This window comes from Fonsecaea pedrosoi (assembly GCF_000835455.1).
Source record: "Fonsecaea pedrosoi CBS 271.37 unplaced genomic scaffold supercont1.3, whole genome shotgun sequence".
Taxonomy (NCBI): domain Eukaryota; kingdom Fungi; phylum Ascomycota; class Eurotiomycetes; order Chaetothyriales; family Herpotrichiellaceae; genus Fonsecaea; species Fonsecaea pedrosoi.
In genome coordinates, this window is record NW_013550613.1 from 2,157,930 (window position 1) to 2,177,175 (window position 19,246).

The following is a 19,246-nucleotide window of genomic DNA, read 5'->3' on the forward strand; positions in this document are numbered from 1 at the left end:
ACGCAAAACTTTGTGTACAAAAAGGTCAGGTTACAGGGGTTTGCTGGGGGTGGCGGCTACAGTACCAAGGTCGTTCCGGGATGGAAAGGGGTTTGCGGCCCGACTATCGGAAAACGGTTAAACGTCGGGTTGATTGCTTTTACATGAGAGGTCAGAGGTCTGATTTGTGAGGCTAGCAGTGGCTAGAAAGTCCTATGTTCCGAAGAATTACCGCCCCACAGTTCCCCCAGCCGTATCCATTCCCTACTGTAACACCATTTTGCCAGCACTGTTATCAATCACTCCAAAGCGATAGAAAGTCAACGACCAAAGTTGCGAAGCAACACACCAGCGCAAATGGCTTCTGAAGTTTATCGAAACTTGACCTGGGCGAAGACCACGAGGACCCGATGGGAACGCGATATCGACGAGGCTGAAGAGTTCTACCATGTCATTTCCAGGGTTTATGAGGGCAGCGGCCGTATGTTTTTTGCCATGACCGGGTTCATCTCGTTGTCAGTAGACGTGGGAAACGATATCAAACTCGAGAAAGCTGAACAGCGTGTGGAACAGGCGCTCCGCAATGCTTGGCTACATCTGCGATACAATCACCCCAACATCGCGTCCTGGGTCGAATACGATGGCGCAAGCGAGAAATTTCGAAAGGTGTATGAGGCTTGTGAGGAAGAGAGCGACCAGCAAGCATGGCTTGAGTCTACTTTCCACAAGATCTCTACCTCCGGGACTGGAATTGAATGGGCCAACTCGGATCCCCCTGCCCCCAAACTTCCCACACTTTTTGTCATCAAATCAGACAATCACGAAAGCAAAGACGGGACGATTTACCGTGATATCGTCTTCCGCTCTCCTCACGAAATCATCGATGGAATAGGGACCCTTCAATTGCTCGACAATCTCTTCATCCTTGCATCTCGAGCGTATAATCAACAGTCATCTTATCAAATTCCAGCGTTTGGAACCGAGGTCGATAATCTCACCCCACCCTTACGTGTGGCGGCGTTGATTCCACCATCTTTGTCGGCAGAACAGCAACAGCGACTCGAACAGATTCTGGCAGAGAATGCTCAGTTGCGCCATGGTGTCGAGATTGCTTGCCTCCCTTTCAAAGTTGGAGCCGAGCTTCCCGGAGTTCACAAGCGCGTGGCCCTAACATACTCCCGTCAGGATACGCAGAGCCTGCTCCTCGCTTGCAAGGAAAGAAATATAACCGTCACACATGCGTATCATGCCGCTATTGCTATGGCGCTGCGAGACTTGCAAGAAAAGAGGCACGAGAACAGACGAGTAAGATACATTAGTTACTGTCTCATTAATCTTCGCAAACATTGTACGGCGCCTTACAATACTCCGACACATCCGGTATCCGTGATTCACTCAAGCTCAGGAAGGAGTCTCGTAGTGGACCTAGAGGTGCCTCCTAGCAAGGAAGGTGGTCGTGCATCCACCAAGAGAAGGAACGAGTTCACTGAGGTTGTCGCAGGGGTAAGAGATTTCTACCTCTCGATCCGCGACGACAAAGAACATCTTTCTCGAGTGCCAACGTACTGGAAGTCTGGAGTCCCTCGTTTGCCAGAGTCGGCGCTGCTTTCCAGAGAAGTCTTCAAAGTACCACCGCCCGATCCGTCGCCCACAGTGTCCATTTCCAGCATGGGACGCATTGACGATATCATTGCACCAGAGCACGGGGAATTCAAGCTGCATGACCCATGGGTAACAGGAGAAGAGCTGAGGTCAGGCTTAGGCTTATTCCTTGGGAGCTGGAAAGGACAACTGACGTTGAGTGCTGCCTACAATGACGCCTGGCATGAGGGAGGTGAGGTTTTGCGGTTCTTGAAGTCGTGCGAACAAATTGTCTGGCAGGGACTTGGGATTGACTGCCATTGAATGGCCCCATATTCGCCTCTTCGTGAGGGACAGTTCAGTGCATAGATCATCATCTTGAACGAAATTTACATCTGCGACAATACAGAGTCGTAAGCGAACAATATTAGTGGTCGTATATCGTAACTGCCCGCTTCCATGACGAAGTAGCTCGCATTGCGCCACGGCTTCATAGCCTAAAATCCTTCAACCTACCAAACTCTGTGGATCATTTGATCCCACGTTCTGATGACGATTTTCTATGCGTGGCAGTACAGGTCAAGGCGAGTGATAATAAGCTATACAAGTACCGACGTTGGAATGGTGAGGAGATAAATAGTGGAACCCCTCCCACTTTCCTACCAGCAGCCTCCCACTTTTGTCAGAGATACCACACTGTCGGTGTTCCTCGTAGTCTCCAAAAATGTCTCAAACAGAGACAGAGCTGTGATCGAAAACCCCCACTCTCGCCACAAGCGTCAAGAGTCGCGTGCATGAGGATGGGCCATGCAGAACACCGCCCATCCATGTCATGTTGCCCCTGACTGGGAGGCGAACCGGGCAATGTCACGCTTCGGCATTTGTATACCTGCCACGTCGACATGTTTGGGGTGGGCTGTTCAGGGAAAAGGAAAAAAAAATACATCACTCACGACCTCAGTCTTGTGAGAGAACGCCCATCCTGAACAGCCATGTCGCGATTGTTCACACCTGTGCAGGTAGGGTCCTGCCTACTACAACACCGAATTGCCATGGCACCAATGACGCGGCGAAGGGCGCACGACGACTATGTACCGAGTGAACTCATGGTTGACTACTACGCCCAACGAGCGTCGGTACCGGGAACACTTCTGATTTCGGAGGCGGTGGCAACATCTCATCGCGCAAGTGTCTGGCAGAACACGACGGGGATTTACAACGACAACCAGATGAGTAAATGGCAGACGGTTGTCGAAGCCGTACACGCCAAAGGCTCGTACATTTTCGCACAGCTCTGGATAACCGGACGAGCCGCCAGACCTGCGGCCGTCGCTGCCGGCGCCGAAGTGATTTCCAGCAGCGATATTCCATGGAGTCCGGAATCCGCGGTGCCTCGCGCTCTGGAAGAAGATGAAATCTGGGCCTGTGTCAACGATTTCCGTCAAGCAGCTCTCAACGCCATCGCAGCCGGGTTTGATGGTGTGGAGATCCACGGTGCGAATGGCTACTTGGTGGACCAGTTCACCCAGGACACGTGTAACCGCCGCACCGACGCGTGGGGAGGCAACATTGAGAACAGAGCCCGGTTCGCAATTGAGGTCAGCAAAGCAGTCACGGAAGCCGTTGGTGCCGACAGGGTTGGCTTTCGAATAAGCCCCTGGTGCAAGCATCACGGGATGGGTATGGACAATCCTATTCCGCAGTTTACATATCTCTTACAGGAGCTCCAGAAACTCCAACTGGCCTACCTGCATATCATCGAGGCCAGAGTCGCAGGAAATGCAGACGCTGATCTTCGAGACTCGATCGATGTCTTTGTCGACGCGTGGAATAACACCAGTCCGGTCATTGTTGCCGGCGGCTACACGGCCGAAAGTGCCCTCCAGGTTGTGGATGGCAAGTATCGAGGCAAAGACGTTTTGGTTGCCTTTGGCCGCCAATTTATATCGAATCCAGATCTGCCCTTCCGAGTCAAGGAGGGCATCCCGTTCACCAAATACAACCGGCACACCTTCTACGAAGTCCTCTCCCCAGAAGGATATACTGACTACAAGTTCAGTCCGGAGTTTCAAGCAGTTCTTGGGTAGATCCTGATGGAGGATATGGTTATCATGGATCATGCGGTGATGACAGAGCGCTCTATGGCCTCCGGCAAGTATCGCAGCTTTAGCAAGGCAACGATCAAGGTACATTATGGATCAAGACTTCTCGGTAGTTCATAGGTAGTTCATACTCACGAGAGCAACATGGTCGAAACTCTCTACAGCAATGCTCTGACTAAATCCCTTGAACTATTCCCACCCGCCTTTGGTCTGTGTGTCTGGGCCTCGCGTATCTCTTCGTCAGCCTTGCGCCTCTCCTGTTCCCACCATCGCAGTCTCGCCTTCACCACCACCTCGACGAACAAATCTTTCCACTTTGGGTCATACCTAGGCAGTCTTCTGCCGTTGGATCCAACTGCAGGTTCCCCCGCAAATCCCCTGAGGCCCTCAAAATATTCTTCAAAGTCGGAGGACAGGTCAAAAAATGGGATTCCATCTCCACACTTGGCGAGCCGGTCATGCTCCCATTTTCGCATCAGGTGTCGCCTCGGTAGTCTGGCACGTCCTGCCAACAGGCGAGCTACGGCGACGGCCTGCCATTCGTATACCCTGAAGGTCAGACCTCCCGATACCTGACCCGATGCACAGATTAGTCCGTCGTCATCATCATCATCATCATCATCAACATCACATTACTGGCATGAAATGGGATTGGGAGCAACCGTGAAGCTTACCATTCCAATAAATGCCAGAGTGGGATCCTCCGTATCAAATACATGTTGATAAAGTTTCTGGATCCTCCGGCCTTGGATTCTCCGATTGATATGTGGCAGAAATGGGAAACTGAAGTCATAGCCCGTGGCGAAAAGCACCACGTCGACGTGGTCGACATATGAACCATCTTCAAAATCGATCCTCCCTTCTGGATGAAATTTGGCAATTGGCGGCTTGATGGAAACGTGGGGGTGTTTGAACGCACCCCATCCGAACGCCGGTAGCGGCTTCTTGAGCGAGGCGATGACGGGATGTTGTGCCACTACTCGAATCTCATGGAGCGCATCAAATGCTGAGACCGAGCCGCCTACGATGATGACTTTCTGCCGAATGAACACGTTGGTTAGCTGCGCCTCATAGTTTGTGTGCGTCAAGGTGAAGATCCAACCGTTCGAGCACCAGGAAGTGTAGATGACTATCTTACCTTTCCCCTGAACTGCTCCACAGACCGGAAGTGCTTGCTATGTTGGATTCTCCCCGGGTATCGCTCGTCATAATCTGCCAATCCAGCAATATCAGGCACATAGGGTAGCGAAAAGTGACCTGTCGCAACGACCAGGGCGTCGAACGCCTCTTGCCACCAATAGTTCATCTTCGATCCTGGCGGTGCACTCCGCAAAGTCAACACCCACTCGTCTCCCTCCTTTTGTGCCCGTTCAACGGTCGTATTGAACTCGATGAGATGCTGCATTCCACCGCGGACGAAAATATCTTCTACCCAACCGCGAATGACTTCTCGGTGACGGAACGGAGCATTGCTGCCATAGTGCGCCAGCGTTCGCTCCGAGAGAATTTCCGGAATCGGCTCCTGCGTAAAGCACATTGTCTGAGGTGGGAGATTGCTGTGCAGATTTTCATGGATGCCTGTATCAGAATACCGCAGTTGGGGCGAGTTGATTGCTTCAGTCTTTTCAGTTTCGGATGGAAATCTAGCAGGGGTGAGCACGGGCAGATCGGCCTGGTGCTTCAGGAGTTTGCGAAGAGAAGGTATCTTGGGCGAATGGTCTGCAGTGTACACCCTGACATATGTCTTGATCAATGTGGAATCAGGTAGAGGAAGCGGAGGGGGAAACCTACCAAGTGCCCCCAGCGATCGCGTTTCGCTCAAACACGCGAATTGTGTCGAACGTCTGCTCCTTGACCAGAGCATCTGTGGCGATTGCACCGGCTGGCCCAGCGCCAATGACGGCTACGCGCGAGCACTTTCGGACCATGATGAGGAGTTCGTTGATGTGCCGCCACTTCAGAGGAGAAAAGGCGTGTGTCTACCACGAGTGGCATATCTTGGTGACTTTCTCCCCCATATTATTATGGTCGACTGAATGCACCTCGAGGACGATCTTGTTGGCCTCAGTTCTCTCGATGGATCTCGCCTCACGTGAGCGCTCAAGATGTTCCTCCCACGATCCACCTTGAGGGTATCCCAACCTTGCAGTTGAGAGGTCACTATGGCTATGGACATCCCATCTTTGCATGTCGCCTTGAATGCCTTGCCAACATCCCACCTTTGAGCCTCATCCCACTCTTGGCGAATCTCGTATACCCGCCAGATCCCACCCTCTGATAGACTAGCAACCGTCTCGGGATCCACCGCCATCCTCGATCACACAACTACATTCTCGGAGGACATACCCATGGATGATTGATTCACCAAGACTCATTCATTTCAAGGTGTCTTTCGACTCCCAAGCCATGCGCGTCGGTGAAGCATGATGGACTCCTTGCGCCCCCATTTCACAGCCAAAACTGCAGCTGTGGTCTTGGTCGTGATTGTGATTGCGACGCTGGTAAGGAACTACCGCAACAAAGGTCTTTGTAAATATCCAGGTCCTGTCCTCGCCAACTTCACCGACGCATGGAGATTCTTCAGCGTTCTCCGCGGCAAGTCGCAACTCACACTGCGGTCGCTACATGACCAACATGGACACATTGTTCGACTCGGTCCCAACTCGCTGTCTTTCAGCAGCCCGGAGGCTCTCAAGTCAATTTACGGGTTGAACAATCGGTTGATGAAGGTAGGGAAATACTTATCAACTATACGAGCCATCCATGTTGACGGGCGAGCAGAGTGCATTCTACCCAGTGCAGATGCAGTTGGCGAGAGGGGAGGTGCTCCAGTCATTGTTTGGAACTCAAGATCAGGATTACCATGCCCGACTTCGACGGACAGTCAGCAATGCCTTCTCCATGACCTCGATCGTCCAATATGAACCCCGAGTCAACGATACCGTGGGAGTTTTCCTTGAACGGACCCAGGAACTCTACGCGAAGCCTGGAGTCCAGTGCGATTTCCTCCACTGGCTCCAATATTTCGCCTTTGATGTCATCACCGAGATCACGTACAGTCGAAGAGCCGGATTCGTGGACAGGTGCGAAGACGTCGACGGCATCATTGCCTGGCTGGACAAGATCTTTGACTACCAGGCACCCGTGGGCCAGATGCCTTGGCTCGATAAGTTGTTTGTCAAAAATCCGATCCGAGCACTACTGGTGAGTCGAAGTTCCCACAATCTCTTGACGGTATTGGATTCAGCAGCTGTTTGGACACCCAGTATTGACACCCCTTTACAGAGTAAACATGGGTTCATCGACAACTCATCTGGCACGGCGAAATTCTCCCGGGCGAGGATGGCCGAGCGGTTGTCGGGAGCATATCAAAATGACAGCATGGACCTCTTGACCATGTTTCTCCAGGCTCAGAAAGAACATGCCGACTTCTTCGACGACGGACGCCTCCTCACCATGACGACCTCGATTGCCCTTGCTGGGTCTGACACCACCGCAATCACCCTCGCCGCGATCTTTTACTTCCTCGCCAGATATCCCAAGTGCTACCAAAAGCTCGATGAGGAGATTGAAGATGCCATCAATACGGGGTTGATTTCAGACACCGAAGGCATCATCACATGGAGCGACGCCCAGAAATTGCCGTATCTCCACGCCTGCATCCAAGAAACATTTCGCATGCATCCAGCCATCGGCATGATCTTGGAACGAGTCGTGCCGCCGCAGGGCATGGAGATTTGTGGCGAGTTCATTCCTGGAGGGACTATCGTTGGCTGCAACCCATGGGTCTTGCAACGTCAACCGGACGTTTTTGGCCACGACGTCGACATCTGGAGACCCGAGCGATGGCTGATCAATCCCACCGCAGCTGCCGACTCGGAGGAACAACGGCTGAAAAGAATGAACAGTGCCATGTTCCAATTTGGTGGCGGAACGCGGACCTGTCTCGGCAAGCATATTGCGCTTCTGGAAATTTACAAGCTAGTTCCTAGCTTTTTGCGGCGATTTGAGGTGAGCAATGCCTCTTCGGGGCAATTACTGAGATATTATGCTAACATGGCTTGTCCTGGATATAGATTCAGCCAACTGATGACGAGGAGTGGGATTTGCACACGGCATGGTTCGTCAAGCCGAGGAAATTCGATGTCGTGATTACAGCGAAGAAGACTAATGTACCAGATATGTTATGAGGAATGAAAACTCGGGTGGTAAATCTATTTCATTCCATTCCACTTTCGTCTATCTAGCAACAGTGGGTAATTGCCATGTATCTTTTACTCCCAGAATGACGGTCAAATGCCCTCGTTAGCGCTGAGTATCTCACGCCGCTAGCCTCCTGTAGAGTATTGAGCGTCTGTGCCTGCCTGTTGCGACACGTTGGAGGTATCAGACACGTGACGCATGTCGTATCGTGGGTGTTGATTGCGACATTGGGATTTAACTTTTCAAAAGTGGGCACCATCGGGTGCCATGTTCGAGACATACCAGCTGGTCCAGTCGAGATGCCTCTCCAAATCAACTGATAACTAAAAGGAGTATCACGCAATAGCTCTCGGCACTATATTCGCGGCGAGGGCTGGATCGACGCATCCCATTTTGCCCATCTCCGGCAGAAGGTCAAGAGTGGGATTTTGGCGGCTTCCCATGTCTTCGCACGTTCGAGCAGCCCGACCTGGCTCGTATGCGAAATGAAGGAGACATGATGGAACAACAATTTCATGATATTGCACAATACGTGGATGGATGGAATGAAAGGGGGCGCCTCTGCAGATATATATCCACCGGTGTCAGTTTTGATCCAAAACACGAACAACATCTCAACGTAGCGTCTCGATTCGCGGCTTCACATTGTCTTTTACTGTGCTTGAAGAGGAGCATCTCAAACAATACCTTTTTGCCTGCCTCAACCCACTTTTGCCCAAGGTTCCAATATGGAGAAAGGCCACTCAGTACCTTTCACCTCCTCCGAAGGCCACTTCTCCAGCGAAGATGGCAGTGTCCAGATCGACTACGCTGCCGAGCAGAGATTGGTGCGGAAGTTGGATGTACGTGCCTTCCTCCATTGTCTCCCCTGAAAGATCTATATTGACATGGCTACAGCTTCATATCATGCCGTAACGGACCTCTGATTCAGGGCAGCAAAGACAATGGCTGATGGTGGTCCAGGTTGATCATGCTATTATATATTCTCAGTTTCCTTGATCGGTCAGTAGTCCACACCCCCTTGCATAAGTCTCGTCCAGTCGGTTCTACTACTAACACCTCACAGCGTGAATATCGGCAATGCACGGTTGGTATTCACCGTTCCCGCTTCCAGAAGCCATCACTGACGGTCACGAGGCTGTACGGGCTGGAAGCCGACCTAGGTCTGCATGGAAATCAATTCCAGATCCTTGTCTCGGTACTCTTCGTCACCTACATTACCTTGGAGCTTCCATCCAACCTCGTCGTCAAGAAAATCGGTCCCTCAAGATGGATCTCCTTCATCGCCCTGTCCTGGGGTCTAGTGGCTACGTTTAGCGGGTTTGTGCAGAACTTTGGAGGCATGCTCGTGTGTCGCTTGCTGTTGGGTGCCTTTGAAGGTGGCATGTTCCCGGGGGTGGTCGTTTACCTCACCTTCTTCTATACCAAAAAGGAACTGGCCTTGCGGATTGGCTACCTCTTCACATGTGCCGCTTTGGCTGGGGCATGTGGAGGGCTTTTGGCGTATGCAATTAGCTTCCTGGACGGTAGGTTTTGCTGATTTTGTCTTTCTCATGGACCACTTGCTAAAAGGATATCAGGTGTCGGTGGACACCGAGGTTGGCGGTGGATTTTGTGGCTCGAAGGGGCGCCAACCGTTTTGTTGGCAATCGCTTTCTGGGCCTTGATTGCCGACGAGCCTTCCACAGCCAAATATCTGACCGCCGAAGAGAGAGCTTTGGTGGTGGCACGTCTGAACCGCCAGCCCGGAATGACCAAATCGGCCAAAGAATTGCACTGGAAAGATGTCAGAGAAGGTCTCCTGGACTGGAAGGTCTGGGTCTTTTCTGTGGCGCAATTTGGTGTCGATGTCGCCCTCTACGGCTTCAGCACATTCCTGCCAACCATTATCAGGGGTATTATGCCCACGGCCACGAGCGCCGTTGTCCAGGCTCTCACCATTCCGGTTTATTCCCTTGGAGCCATCACATACCTGAGCGTGGCCATCGTTTCCGACCGACAACAGCGGCGTGGACTTTACTGCGTCATCTTTGGTACTATCTCCATCACTGGTTACTGTATGCTCATCTCGGATGGCGGGAGCGCCGTTCACTACGCCGGATGCTTCCTGGTCGCTTGTGGAATGTATTGTGTCATCGGCCTCCCACTCGCTTGGCTGCCTTCGCACACTCCACGTTATGGAAAACGTACGACAACCATCGCCCTACAAGCCATGATTGGTAACAGTGCGGGCATTCCGTCCAGCTTTGTGAGTGACCTCCCTTGAGACTGTGGACGATCACATTAGAAGTGGGAAGAACTAATCGATCAATAACAGCTATATCCGGCGACCGATGCCCCCCGTTACATCATGGGACATGCCGTCACCCTGGCCATGGTCGCGTTCGGGACGCTCAGCTTTGCTTTCATGTGGGTTTACTACTCTGCGGTCAACAAGAGCAGGGCAGCAGGCAAGCAGGACCACAAAGTCGCCGGGCTGTCAGACGACGAGATTGAGGAGCTGGGCGATAACAACCCTCGTTTCAGATACATCACCTAAAAGGAAGCTGGACAGGGTTGGATCTACGACTCAATCGCCATTGTCGTCGTAATATGCAAAGGAGTAGGGTTAGGGTTGTACACAGAAGCAGAAAGAAAGACGATTGAGGAACAATATTACAATGCTTCCATTCCTCGTGAAGCGCTGTACAAGACCTAGACGGGAGTAGGGCTCTGACCAACCCCCGACATACCAGGCTATACTAAATTGCCTTGAAGTCTTTGGTTTACACGTTGGAATCCCGTTAGACCATCCATTGTAAGAGGGTCAACGGTGGTAATTCAATAGTTCTACCCCACCAATAGCCCGCAGAGCATCTGTCGAGTGGCTAGTGACTGCTATGCGATGGTGATGAGCTAAATCAACGCCTCAATCACGACATCCACAAAGTAAATAAACTGGGGCACGAGGAGCGAAATCAGACACCCACCTTCGACAATTAATATCCCCGGTAAATCACCCATGTCCCTTACCTCCTACTCCTGCCTGTGACAAGGTCAGGCAAGCTGGCGAGTCAGAAGGCGGGATGGCGTCCTCGTCCTCGGCCAATACTGTTCAGGCGACCCCAGATCCCAGACACGCGAGGAAGAAATTCGTGTGCGCCCAACAGAACTGCGGGAAATCATTTGTGAGGCGCGAGCACCTGCACCGGCATGAATCCAACCATAAAGACGGCGACCTCACTTGCCGTCGCTGTGCTGCCCACTTCAGGCGGCGTGATCTATTGGGTAAGTAGACTCTGGCTCTCCCGCGCGCGCCCCATGGGATGCTCCGTTCTCTAACTCTACCGTGGAGAGCGCCATGTGCAACGTCACCGCCAAAAGGACGCCGAAGCCGGGGGAGAGGGACTCGGCAACCTGGCTACGAAGAAGCGACTGTGGCGGGACAGTGCTGGGAGGATAGTCAACGCCAGTCGGCCCCAGAAGACCGTCACCACCTCTCCAGGGTTCGATGCCAGATACGACAGACAGACTCAGGCAACGGCTGAGGATGCTCACAATGCTCTGCCATCTCCGCCTATCTCAGATCCGAGCACTGGGCTAGACCAGATGAGTCATGAGCAGGTTACAGACGACACTTATCTCCAAGGCCCGTGGCAATCGATTGATTTGAACATGATGTTTCCAACTCAAGGGGCCGCGGACCTTGACTTTCTGTCCGACTCGTGGTGGTCCGACCAGTCGTACCAGACCACAGCAGCGGGCCCTTGTGGTCTCCCTTACAACGATGTTTCTTTTCCTGATACCAGTATGTAGAAGGCAATGCGTTGGCCAGGCCGATACTGACAGTCCCAGCAATCTCCTTCAGCACATCCCTGCCGACGTTGCAGTACTACAGCTGGCTTTTTGGGAATGACTTTTCCAACACGACTAACCATCAGTCCGAGCCATTGCCAGACATGACAACTGGCATCGGGCTCACAGATCACCAGATGCAGGATCATTCGGCACCAGATCGCTTTGACCCGAGCCTTCGCTCGCCTCCACCTCCTCCTGTCCAGTTCCGGAACGAAGAGACCAGGTTCCCCTCCCTGAACACCCATGTATGCCAGACTGTCGGATATCCTTCGACAAATACGCAACCACGTCTCTCACCACAAGGTCTACCTAGCTATTTATCCGCTCCAACGAAGCAAGGTGGTGCAAACGAATTCGGCATGATCGGGCTTGACAGTCCTGATCTATATTTCCCCTCAAGCCGACAGACGAGAAGCTCCACGCGGACACCATCTAACTTTGTGGATTCTCCCAGCCGCACCCTGCCAGACACGTATATCCGACGACGTCCGACGACGCTGCCCATGGTCACGAATGAGGCCCGCGACGGGTTGCTGCAATTGATCGCTCAGGCTCGGCCAACCTTGCCAGACAAGTCAGAGATCAGCCCGTGTGACCCGCTGCTGTCTCTGCAATGTCTGCAACGTTACAGTGATTTGTTCTTTACACGGTTCAACTCCACGTATCCCTTGATTCATGCGGCAACCTTTCAGAGCTCGAAGGCACACCCATTACAACTCATGTCCATTGTCCTTCTGGGGGCCACGTATGGCGACAAGAGGACGCATCTGCTGGCCGTATGTGTGCACAACATCATGAGGCCGCTGATTCACAGCAGCAAGGACTTTGGGCCGAGACCCAAACTCTGGATGTTACAGACGATTTTGTTGGTCGAGTGTTTTGGCAAGAGTCGTGCCGGTGAGCGCCAGCACGACATGTCCAACCTCTACCACGGACTTCAGATCAAGTAAGGCAAGAGACTGCGTCTATATATTTCCTTGGACTAACTCTGCTAGTCTCCTCCGAAGGAGCGATTGCCACAACGCATATCTTCCGCCTTGGGACGAAGCGACTCAGACGTTGGAAGACTACTGGCACATGGCAATTGAGGCGGAGGAGAAGCGGAGGTATGGAGAGCCGCATCAAAGTGTTGTTCCAAGCTCACTTCTTCCTACAGACTTGCATTGATTTCCTTCATGTGGGACACACAGCATGCCATCTTCTTTGCCCAGATCCTCTGTGTAAGTGCCGGGACCCTTTGCTTGCGTGTCGCTCGGGGGGCCTTTGAACCCATGTGACAGACATAAATGCTGATGCGCCCCCCCAAAACAATAGTTGAATGCGTCGGAACTCAAAGTGACCCTCCCCTGGGATACTGCTATCTGGGAAGCCGACACGGCCGAGGAATGGCTCCATCTAAGTCAAAACTCTCCCGCACCCCTACCGTACCTCACCGTGTTGCAAATGTACACAGACCCGAGTGTGTCGTCGGCGCCCATGCATCTGAATGCCCTGTCCCGGATTCTGGTTTTCCACGGACTCATGTCGCTCTCGTGGGATTTCCGGCGTCGTGATCAGACGGCTTTGAACAAGAACGCTACTTCAACGCAGGTCAGGTGGCAAGCCAAAATCAGCGCCTGCTATGCGAAATGGAAGGAGGACTTTGATCGGTACACGCGCGACGTCCTGTCAACCTTGTCCGCCGGGACAGCCGAACATGGCAAATTTCAACGCTATGTGGTCGCCAACTCGGCCGTCTACCATACGGCACAGCTGGTCCTGGAGGTCGAAACTGCTGATCTCCAGATCCATGCAGGGGCAAAACACATCACCGGCCGACCTGTCACGGACTTGGATCGCCAACGATCGCGCGTGAGACTGAACGAATACATGACGAGGGATGATGGGAAGGGGATGGGCCAAGCGACATGGCACGCCGCGCGACTCATCCGCGACGGCATCCGCAAGCTTGACAACTGGGATGTTGATGACATGATCCTCTTCCCCTGGTGTCTGTACCTAGCGACCTTGACCTGTTGGACGACATATAGCATGGCCGTTGGACGTGACGCGGACGAGCCGCGAAAGCCCCTTTACGACCCACCCACGGCTGATGATGCGGAAGCGGGCGAAGACGACGACGACGACTGGGATTCACGAACAGACATGAACGCTCTGGTCAGTGCTCTGACGAGGCTCGACCCCGTGCGACAAAGCTTCGCCAAGGACATCTGGTCCGCGGCCAGGACGTATCGGCCACATGGCCTGCTCAATTGCGTCGTGAAGACTCTCGCAACGGTCCGGTGGGCAGTGGTCCGAGAGGGCGTGATCGTGCTCACGCATCTGATCGACCGGACCAGAGGAGATGTCCCGGGTTCACAGTCGGACGACGTCTAGCGTGCGTGCCCATGCTGGGGCCCGGGACGGCTTTACGAAGTATTTCCAAGAGAAAGAAAGACCAATCAATCGGGCGCAAATGATACCTCGGTATCCATTCACTCGTCATTATTCCTCTCGAGGATGACGAGAACTTTATTACCATGTGGTTCGAAACCGATGCATGGACACTGCTGGCTGGTGACGACGTAACCGACCAAGAAGGCGGGGGCTGCACGAGACCCATGCATGACGTTCGTTGACGAGTTACAACAAAAGATGAAACTTTGTCCGGTACCAGGCCCGCGGCGCGATGATGTCTGCGTGGAGGGTGCCCCTTGTCCAGAGTACAACACCGCCGCGTCCATGCTCTAGGGTGGAGGAGGGTGGATGTGTAATGAAATGACCACTGCAGGAAAGGGGGCCAAGAAAGCGAGCCTCCTTGACGTCTAGAAGATAGTAGACAGTGCGAGTGTAAGAATAGTAGTAGTATAGAGTGTAGAAATCTGTTGTATTGGGAAAACCTGGCGCGAACTCAGGGGGTTATCTCCACACAAAACAGATAATACACCATCTATTAATATCTCTACCGCAAGTCCAATCTCGAGACCTGGCTCCACCATGACCCGACAAGGGCCTTGACACGCGGGACGTGCCACCGGGGACCATCGCCAAAGCAGACGCCACTGTGACCCAGACTCTCGACCAGGGGCATGATCAGCTCAGCGTGGCTGTTGTTGGTTTCCTGGTTGCTGCCGCACAGGGCCATCTGCCAGGCCGCAAAGTCCCAAACGCCCATCTCGGTCTGGACATGGGCTTCGATATCCAGCGCCGACCACCACTGGTCCATCCGCACTCCCCTGACGCGCAACCCGGCCGCGACACTCCCGGCCATGGCCTGGCGCGCGATCTCGTCGGCCCCGCGCGTGTTTGCCCGCATGTACCCTCGCTGGCGGAACTCGATCCGCGCCGCCACCAGGTCCATCATGTAGGCCACGTCGTGCAGGGGCGTCGAGTGCCGCAGCGAGCGGTCGAACGCTCGCCGGCCTGCTGACTCGGGTGGCAGCAGGGTGAGCCAGTCGGCCTTGCTCTTGCTGGCCCCTGTGGCCGTGGCGGTGGCGGGTTGACTGGTCATCATGGCCTCTTGGAGACAGGCGTACCCGTAGTCCAGAGCCGCCCAGGCAATCCGCCCGGCCACTGTGTGCTTCCTAGCCCCAATGTATGGCCGGATGTCGAGCGGAGGGTCGACGATCTTGAGAAACCGCTCTGGTTCGAGCCAGATGCCGTAGTCGAGCCGTGGGCTGAATCGTCCCGAGCGCGGCTGGGGGAGTCGCGGTAGTGACTGGCCTGTGTCTCTGTCGGTGACGGTGGGTTCTCCTGAACATTCTATAGTGGCTGCACATACGGGCCTGATGATGTTTGAGATACCAGTAACGACCCCCTCCATCGAAGTGTGAGAGGGGTCAGATTGAGCACGTTCGTCCACTCGGTCCATCCTGTCTCGGTCCAGGCCAACCCCAATTGCCCTGCCAGCCTGGGCAATGGCCTGGCTCAATGTCGCCGTGTCACCGTCGCGGTGGGCGAGCACAACAGCCTCCACCAGATGTCTGAGTTGTTTGTAATCCTGCTTCAACTCCAAAGCCTTTTCGGCCTGTCTTTTCCTGAAATTGCGCTGCGCGACTTTGCCCTTGTCGCGACGCCGCTGCTGCATCAACGGGGAAAATCAGATCAGGGCAAGGCCGTACAGACGGACGGACGGACGGACGAAGGAAATTTACTGCTAGGACGGGCGAGACTCACACGTAATACCAAGTCTGCATCTTCTTCCATGGCCCCCGGCTATCGCGACAGCACTCTGTCCATTCTCCGGTGAAACGGTGTCGTCAAGTTGGGAAGAGACTGGTTATGGTTATGTGATTTGTGTGTGACGGAGTTCATGACATGCCGTTGGGCGGATGAAATATCGTCCCGATCACGTAACGAGGCTTCCCGCGACCCACCAAGAGAGTACTACCGGGGGTGGCAAGGCTACTTCACCGGTGATAGATGTCGAACTGGGGGATTACTAAGTAGTAGTATGTCTCTGCTCTCCAACATATAACAGTGACTAGGTTCTGGCCAAAGCCAACTAGGTCCCCCTTGAACCCTTCAACCGCTAGCTACTTTAGGGTACGAGGTATATACTGTTGACAGTCTTTCTGTGCGGGTGGCATGGCGAACGACGACAAGATTTCTTCCGTGGCCCGAAAGAAACGCACGGTCCTAATCACAGGCTGTTCGGACGGCGGGTTGGGTTCTGCACTTGCGATTGCTCTCCACGAGGCTGGCCTCCATGTGTACGCCACGGCACGCAACCCTTCCAAACTCGGCCAGGTACAAGCTCACGGGATCGAAACCTTGACATTGGATGTCCTTTCCCCAGAGTCGATCTCGGCCGCGGTAGCCAAAGTCACCCACCTGGACATGTTGGTCAACAATGCAGGCGCCCTCTACAGCATGCCGATCTCAGACATGTCGATCGCTCAGGCCAAGGAGCTCTTCGATCTGAACACCTGGTCCTATCTCGCCATGACGCAGGCCTTTCTGCCACGGCTGGTCGAGTCCAAGAAGGGCATTGTGGTCAATCAGACCTCGTCAGCGGGTCTGGCGCCCATCGCCTTCCAGTCGGCGTACAACGCCTCCAAGGCAGCCATGATCATGTTCTCGGACTGTATGAGACTGGAGCTTGCCCCCTTTGGTATCAGAGTGGTCGACATGAAATCGTCCAGCGCCTCGTCCAACAACTTCAGCAACAACATGGGTGCAAAGCTGCCCGCCGGTTCGCTCTACGCGGTGGCGAGGGACACGGTCGAGAAGGTCATGCGTGGAGAGACGTTCCCCGTGGAAGTGACGGCGGAGCAGTGGGCGAAACAGGTCGCGAGAGACCTACTGAAGAATGATACCCCTCCGGCCAACATCTGGAGAGGAACAAAGGCCTGGGTTGCCTGGTTGTCGAGCATTCGGCCGTTTGCATTGCCGGAGGGGTTACTCAAAAAATTGGCCGGCCTGGACGTTGTGGAGCGGGCTGTGAGCAAACAATGAACGGCCAGTGGTGGGACTGTCACTTCGTCTGGCAATGTCATAATACTAAGTATGTGGCGATCCCCTTCAAGTTGCTGATACGATGTTGTAGTGCCACTCTGACATACTGCCGCTTTAGGATATAGCGAGCGCCTTGGCACTCTTAGTCTACCACTCTGCCAAGACACGATAGAGATAGTACTACTAGAAGTACTAAGTACTATCAGTACCCGGTACAAAAGGAATCAAAAATTAGTTGTATATATGTTTTCTCTTTCTCAAATCTGTCACGCAAAGACCCCCTTACCCCACAACAAGGGCGAAACCAAACACCACGAGTTCGAGTCACGGTTATGACAGATACTTATAATTCCAGGTCCTGTCAGGTCAAAACTAACTCCGGGTTAGTGGGCATCAGGACCTCGATTTCGAATCCCCTCCCCTCCTTTCGGCGACTTCGCTCCTATCAGGTCAATCTAACATCGGTTAGAGGCAATAGGATCGATCCCCGAACCCATCGATTCGACGACACTCCGACGACATCAACCTCGTAGTATAGAATTCGTAGTATAACCGGCCGAGAAGAACCAACTCCGCAAGGAGCGAGTTTTCCTTGTCACAGACCAGTAGGTTGAGCTGTTCTGTGACAAGTTTTTTGCCATTTGTGGGTTGATGAAAGAACCCTGTGGAATACACACTACTTGGGTACAGTCGAACACCTCAAAGACATCTTTCATCACCTTGAACTCTAGGCATAAAGTAGAACTATACTCACTTATATAGAGAAGGAAGAAGGGGGGAAGTGCAACATTAACCCGAAGTTCTCAAAATGGTTTCATATAGATTGCTTTTAGCAGACGATGTAAGGTTGACAGGTTTCTATCGTCACGAGTTTTAATGTAGCATTTAGGTCGGGGAATGACAGAAGATTTTATCTTGGAGAACTAGCTAGTAATTAATCTATTAGTAGTAGTAGTAGTAGTAGTAGAGTATGTACAGAGACTTGAAGTCTCTCATATTGCGCCAGTATCAATGCTCCCACTGTCGCATACAAAGTATCCTATGGAGCAGTCTCAGCGATTCAGTTGACGAGGATAAATTAGAGATCAGCCAGGTGTACTACCACTCTCTACTCTAATACAGGATGGTCAGGTGTAAGGACTCGGAACAGGTGGTATATGTTTTCTGTAACATGTTGATAAACTATCACTTTTGGTGTTGAACAGCCCAGAGCTGGACAGACCAGTCGATTCATGCGACCCGTTATTTCAAGGGGGTAGATCGAATGCTGGTGTTCATTACTACGCTGACATTTACCGAGTACTACTGGTATATACCACATCAATTTGTAAAAAGGTCTTGAAGGGGAATCCTTACTCCTTCGGGAACGAAACAGACTACTTAGCCATGAAATAACAAGCTAAAGCGGGTTAATAACAGAAGTGCTGAACCACTCCATCATATCGTGCACGCTGTTCCCGCATCCTCAGAGGGCCTGAAGCCATATAGCTTTAGCATTCACTACGTAGTAAAGGATCACTGTTTTAGGGCAAAATATATGTCCATTCTCACAACATGAGTTGAACTGCTCGAACGACAAAAATCGTGGTTCTAAGGGTAATGCCAAACACGACACGAATTTCGCCCAAAGCGGAAAATCCAGAGCGGACGGGAGAGACTAGTCCCTTTTCAGAGCTTTGATCACTTGGTCAGGTGCGATGCGGCCGGTCCGAATTCGTCACGAGGTACTCGAACTTGTCCTGGCGGAATTCAAGTGTGCATAATGTGGTCTTCGTCTGGAATCGAGCTGATGATAATTTTACGTAGGACTCGTGCCATACCCCTGCCTATTCTGGTACATAATTTCCTGATTGGGATGGCCGTGGCATTTCCCGAGAGTGAAGGCACGACCAGGAGCGACTTCCATGGGCAGCTACAGTAGGTTACCAAAAGTCACCGGACACTAGCCCCTTGGCACGCCTCCTGAATACTACCCCCCCATACACTTTATATTTTTTTTCTATGTATTTACTATAGTAGAACAGTACAGCTAGTATGAATTAATAGCTCAAGAGAAGTACTTTCAGAATATCGCATCTTCCAGATTAAAACCGCGTATACCAGCCCTT

The 19,246-nt window shown here is 52.8% G+C and overlaps 8 protein-coding genes across 8 annotated transcripts; 6 read left to right on the forward strand and 2 right to left on the reverse strand.

Moving 5' to 3' along the window:
• Nucleotides 1-336: 336 nt before the first annotated feature.
• On the forward strand, nucleotides 337-1,884 carry Z517_04683 (uncharacterized protein; the record flags this gene model as incomplete). The annotated part of the gene is made up of 1 exon (XM_013430011.1): nucleotides 337-1,884. One exon carries the CDS (start codon nucleotides 337-339, stop codon nucleotides 1,882-1,884), a length of 1,548 nt encoding a protein of 515 aa, XP_013285465.1.
• A 728-nt stretch (nucleotides 1,885-2,612) lies between these two features.
• On the forward strand, nucleotides 2,613-3,647 carry Z517_04684 (uncharacterized protein; the record flags this gene model as incomplete). The annotated part of the gene is made up of 1 exon (XM_013430012.1): nucleotides 2,613-3,647. One exon carries the CDS (start codon nucleotides 2,613-2,615, stop codon nucleotides 3,645-3,647), a length of 1,035 nt encoding a protein of 344 aa, XP_013285466.1.
• Nucleotides 3,648-3,820: 173 nt separating this feature from the next.
• On the reverse strand, nucleotides 3,821-5,590 carry Z517_04685 (uncharacterized protein; the record flags this gene model as incomplete). Its single annotated transcript, XM_013430013.1, has 4 exons — nucleotides 3,821-4,234; nucleotides 4,337-4,699; nucleotides 4,801-5,395; nucleotides 5,454-5,590. 4 exons carry the CDS (start codon nucleotides 5,588-5,590, stop codon nucleotides 3,821-3,823), a joined length of 1,509 nt encoding a protein of 502 aa, XP_013285467.1.
• Nucleotides 5,591-6,088: 498 nt separating this feature from the next.
• Nucleotides 6,089-7,852, forward strand: Z517_04686 (uncharacterized protein; the record flags this gene model as incomplete). The annotated part of the gene is made up of 4 exons (XM_013430014.1): nucleotides 6,089-6,391; nucleotides 6,444-6,866; nucleotides 6,948-7,673; nucleotides 7,739-7,852. The coding sequence occupies 4 exons, from the start codon at nucleotides 6,089-6,091 to the stop codon at nucleotides 7,850-7,852; spliced, it is 1,566 nt and encodes a 521-aa protein (XP_013285468.1).
• A 741-nt stretch (nucleotides 7,853-8,593) lies between these two features.
• Nucleotides 8,594-10,404, forward strand: Z517_04687 (uncharacterized protein; the record flags this gene model as incomplete). The annotated part of the gene is made up of 4 exons (XM_013430015.1): nucleotides 8,594-8,707; nucleotides 8,932-9,391; nucleotides 9,446-10,113; nucleotides 10,183-10,404. 4 exons carry the CDS (start codon nucleotides 8,594-8,596, stop codon nucleotides 10,402-10,404), a joined length of 1,464 nt encoding a protein of 487 aa, XP_013285469.1.
• A 526-nt stretch (nucleotides 10,405-10,930) lies between these two features.
• Nucleotides 10,931-14,078, forward strand: Z517_04688 (uncharacterized protein; the record flags this gene model as incomplete). The annotated part of the gene is made up of 6 exons (XM_013430016.1): nucleotides 10,931-11,132; nucleotides 11,200-11,652; nucleotides 11,700-12,648; nucleotides 12,698-12,808; nucleotides 12,859-12,922; nucleotides 13,017-14,078. 6 exons carry the CDS (start codon nucleotides 10,931-10,933, stop codon nucleotides 14,076-14,078), a joined length of 2,841 nt encoding a protein of 946 aa, XP_013285470.1.
• Nucleotides 14,079-14,643: 565 nt separating this feature from the next.
• On the reverse strand, nucleotides 14,644-15,768 carry Z517_04689 (uncharacterized protein; the record flags this gene model as incomplete). Its single annotated transcript, XM_013430017.1, has 1 exon — nucleotides 14,644-15,768. One exon carries the CDS (start codon nucleotides 15,766-15,768, stop codon nucleotides 14,644-14,646), a length of 1,125 nt encoding a protein of 374 aa, XP_013285471.1.
• A 500-nt stretch (nucleotides 15,769-16,268) lies between these two features.
• Nucleotides 16,269-17,138, forward strand: Z517_04690 (uncharacterized protein; the record flags this gene model as incomplete). Its single annotated transcript, XM_013430018.1, has 1 exon — nucleotides 16,269-17,138. One exon carries the CDS (start codon nucleotides 16,269-16,271, stop codon nucleotides 17,136-17,138), a length of 870 nt encoding a protein of 289 aa, XP_013285472.1.
• Between the last annotated feature and the right edge of the window lie 2,108 nt (nucleotides 17,139-19,246).